General features: G+C 44.8%; 1 protein-coding gene across 1 annotated transcript; it reads right to left on the reverse strand.

Moving 5' to 3' along the window:
- Positions 1–217: 217 nt before the first annotated feature.
- LOC125192736 (uncharacterized) lies at positions 218–2,033 on the reverse strand. The gene is made up of 2 exons (XM_048090367.2): positions 1,457–2,033; positions 218–1,069 (listed from the first exon to the last, which is right to left on the reverse strand). Exons 1-2 carry the CDS (start codon positions 2,008–2,010, stop codon positions 379–381), a joined length of 1,245 nt encoding a protein of 414 aa, XP_047946324.1. The 5' UTR covers positions 2,011–2,033; the 3' UTR covers positions 218–378.
- Between the last annotated feature and the right edge of the window lie 655 nt (positions 2,034–2,688).

Consider the following 2,688-nt stretch of genomic DNA (forward strand, 5'->3'; position numbering starts at 1 on the left):
GTTGTGTAAATTAAAATGGACAAAATAATATCCCAAATAGATTAAAAAGTATGTGATTGAATTTAAAAAATGCTGTGAGAAATGTGAACTCAACTAGCTACTATTATAAAAGAAAATAGACAAAATTTCAATGCTTATATTGACCACTTTGAAATGTATGTGAACCTGTCACCAATACTTTCTTTCTCATTCTTAGCTAAGCTCACAAATAACAGCATTCCAAAGAAATAGTTGCTCAATTAAAATTTCTCGTTCATGTACAAAAGAATTGACAAAGTGGAAATAATGATTCAAGAAGAAAAAACAAATAGCTGCCGATGACTGTACACTTCAAAATGGTATAGACCCGATCCGACCCGAAATGAAGAGGGTACGGACCTATTCGAGATCCGGTTGGCGCAGCTCTTTGCGGAGCTTTCTTGAAAACGGCCTGCAAGCATCCATGCTGAGATCCATCGCAGCTGCCAACGCCACGAACGCCGCCGCATCCTCCGTGCAACTCACGTGTTGCACCCCGACTTCCACCTCCGGCCTGCCGTTGCCTTGCACCGTCGACGACATCACAAACCCTCTGTACAACAAATGCGCCCACGACCCGGAACCCAACGCCGAGCCAAGATCCGACCCGGAACCCGACCCCGAGCTGAGGTCGAAGCTGTTATTGGGGCTTGTCATTGGCGTTGGCCCACTGTTGACGTCGATGGTGAATTTCCCGCCGTTCTTGGTGGGGATGCTGGAGTTGGCGAGGGTGATGGCGTCAATGCCGCCGTCAGGGATGAGGTCGAAGCGGTAACCTAGGCGGTTGCCGTCACTCCACGCCTCGAGCCGCCCCCACGGCCTCCACGTGCTGTGCCCCGGCCTCAGGATCAGCCACGCCCCAGGGTTGGACCGGCTCACTCTGTCTGTTCCCGGTGATGGCACGAACGGCGTCACCATTGAGGCTGCGGCAACCGGGAATCCGGACAAGTCGTGGATGGTGATGGACCATCCTTTTCTCTCTTTTATGGGATGTCCCTTTCCGCCGGAGCCGAAGCAGCTTGCTGAGGTGCTTGGTTCTGATAGTGAAGACCTGTTCAACAACAAATTCAATGATTAGACTAACCAAATTCTGGTAATTAAGCTGCCATTATTGAATCCGAACAGCAAAATTGTCAAATAAGTACAATTTGACAAACTAATATGGCATCAATGATTTCTACATCTGTTCATAATTTCATCGAATATTGGTTGTAATGCATACTACTAATTGGGACAATATATGAATTTAATTTCCTTCCTAGATATATATAGTTTCCCCTAATCAATGATTTAACACAAAAAATTCACAAACAAGTAGTAGTACTATTCAGAACCCAAAATCCTAGAATGTGACACAAATTTCAATTATAGCAACACAATAAACAATTCAGGATACAGAAATTGAAAGTTGAAAGAGTAATTGAATGAAGATATTCACCTAGATCTCTCGGTAGCATTCCTCAAACCGAACTTGCAAGTAAAAACCGGCTGTTTAACATTCCCATTGACCTGAAAAACCTGCGGGCTGCACTCGGGCTCTCCGTCGAACAAGAAGACAAATCTGGGGTCGGGCTCGGCCCGCACATTGAGGTGCAACTTGACACCCGACCCGCCGACCGCGACCCACCCGTTTTGGATGACGCATTTGCCCATATCCTCGAGAATACCCCTCAAATCCAAGTGCACCACCGCATAGCCAAGCAGCTTGCCGAATCCGCAGCCTCGGCCGCCCCGCCGGTGAATCTCGATCTTCAGAGACGAGAATCTGGTCGATTTGGCCGCTAATTTCTCGAGCTCCGGCTTGCTGAAGAGGAAACAGCCGTGGACTCTGCTGTCGAGGGCGTCGGCGTGGAGCGAGACGTCGGCGAATTGAGTGGGGAAGCCTTCGAATTTGATTTTGCAGTAGTGGGAGGAGGAAGGGGGGTGTGAGTTGGGGGGGAATTTGAGGGCCAAATTGGCGATGACAATCCGCAGGAAAGGGCAGGGATCCATTGTGATTTGTGAGAGTGGAAGATGGAGAGAGAGAGAGAAGAAAGGAGTATATATATTGAAGGGGGATGGAGTGGAGACAGGCTGTGCGTGGGGTATGAGCTGGAGGTGCACGTAGGGTTGGACTTGGGATTGGATAGAAGGAAAGCGAATTAGAAAGAAATCGTTTTATTTAATGCTGCAAGGAAAACTCTATTTTGATTATTTAAGGTAATAAACCCCTTTTCCATAAAAAACGTTATCAATCAATCTTATGCTAAAGAGTAACAAATATTCGAATAATGTTTTCTATTTATATCTTCAATTTATAATGAATTCAACTAAAACGCCGCGTCTTTAATTAATAATAACTGGAACCTTTTTTCTAACGCTCGTTCAAACATTTTAACCTATATATTTGGTTTAACCATTGATATATTTCAATTATAATTAAAGTCAAACAGATGATTCTATAACTCTTGATATGAGTATAGGAGATTAGGGCCCTAATCAGTAAATCATCTATCAATCCATAAAACCATAACTTCAGATGAAAGCTTTACAACAGATATTTTAATTTGATAAGAGCACTCCCAATGGAGTTCCCTAAAAACTCCCTTATTTCTCCCTAACTCCTGCCACATCAGCGCCACATCAGCACCAAAATTTATCCCCAGTTTTTAGCCAAGTGCTACATTGGTT

Source organism: Salvia hispanica, chromosome 4, assembly GCF_029641045.1.
Source record: "Salvia hispanica isolate PSC_SH4W2 chromosome 4, Shi_PSC_v1, whole genome shotgun sequence".
In the NCBI taxonomy this organism is placed as follows: Eukaryota; Viridiplantae; Streptophyta; class Magnoliopsida; order Lamiales; family Lamiaceae; genus Salvia; species Salvia hispanica.

What these genes read in the sequence shown, in the direction of transcription:
- LOC125192736 (XM_048090367.2), bottom strand. Translation starts at nt 2,010, where the DNA reads ATGGATCCCTGCCCTTTCCTGCGGATTGTCATCGCCAATTTGGCCCTC. An exon ending in AATGCTACCGAGAGATCTAG is followed by an intron (nt 1,070 to 1,456) that starts GTGAATATCTTC and finishes GTTGTTGAACAG; the next exon opens with GTCTTCACTATCAGAACCAA.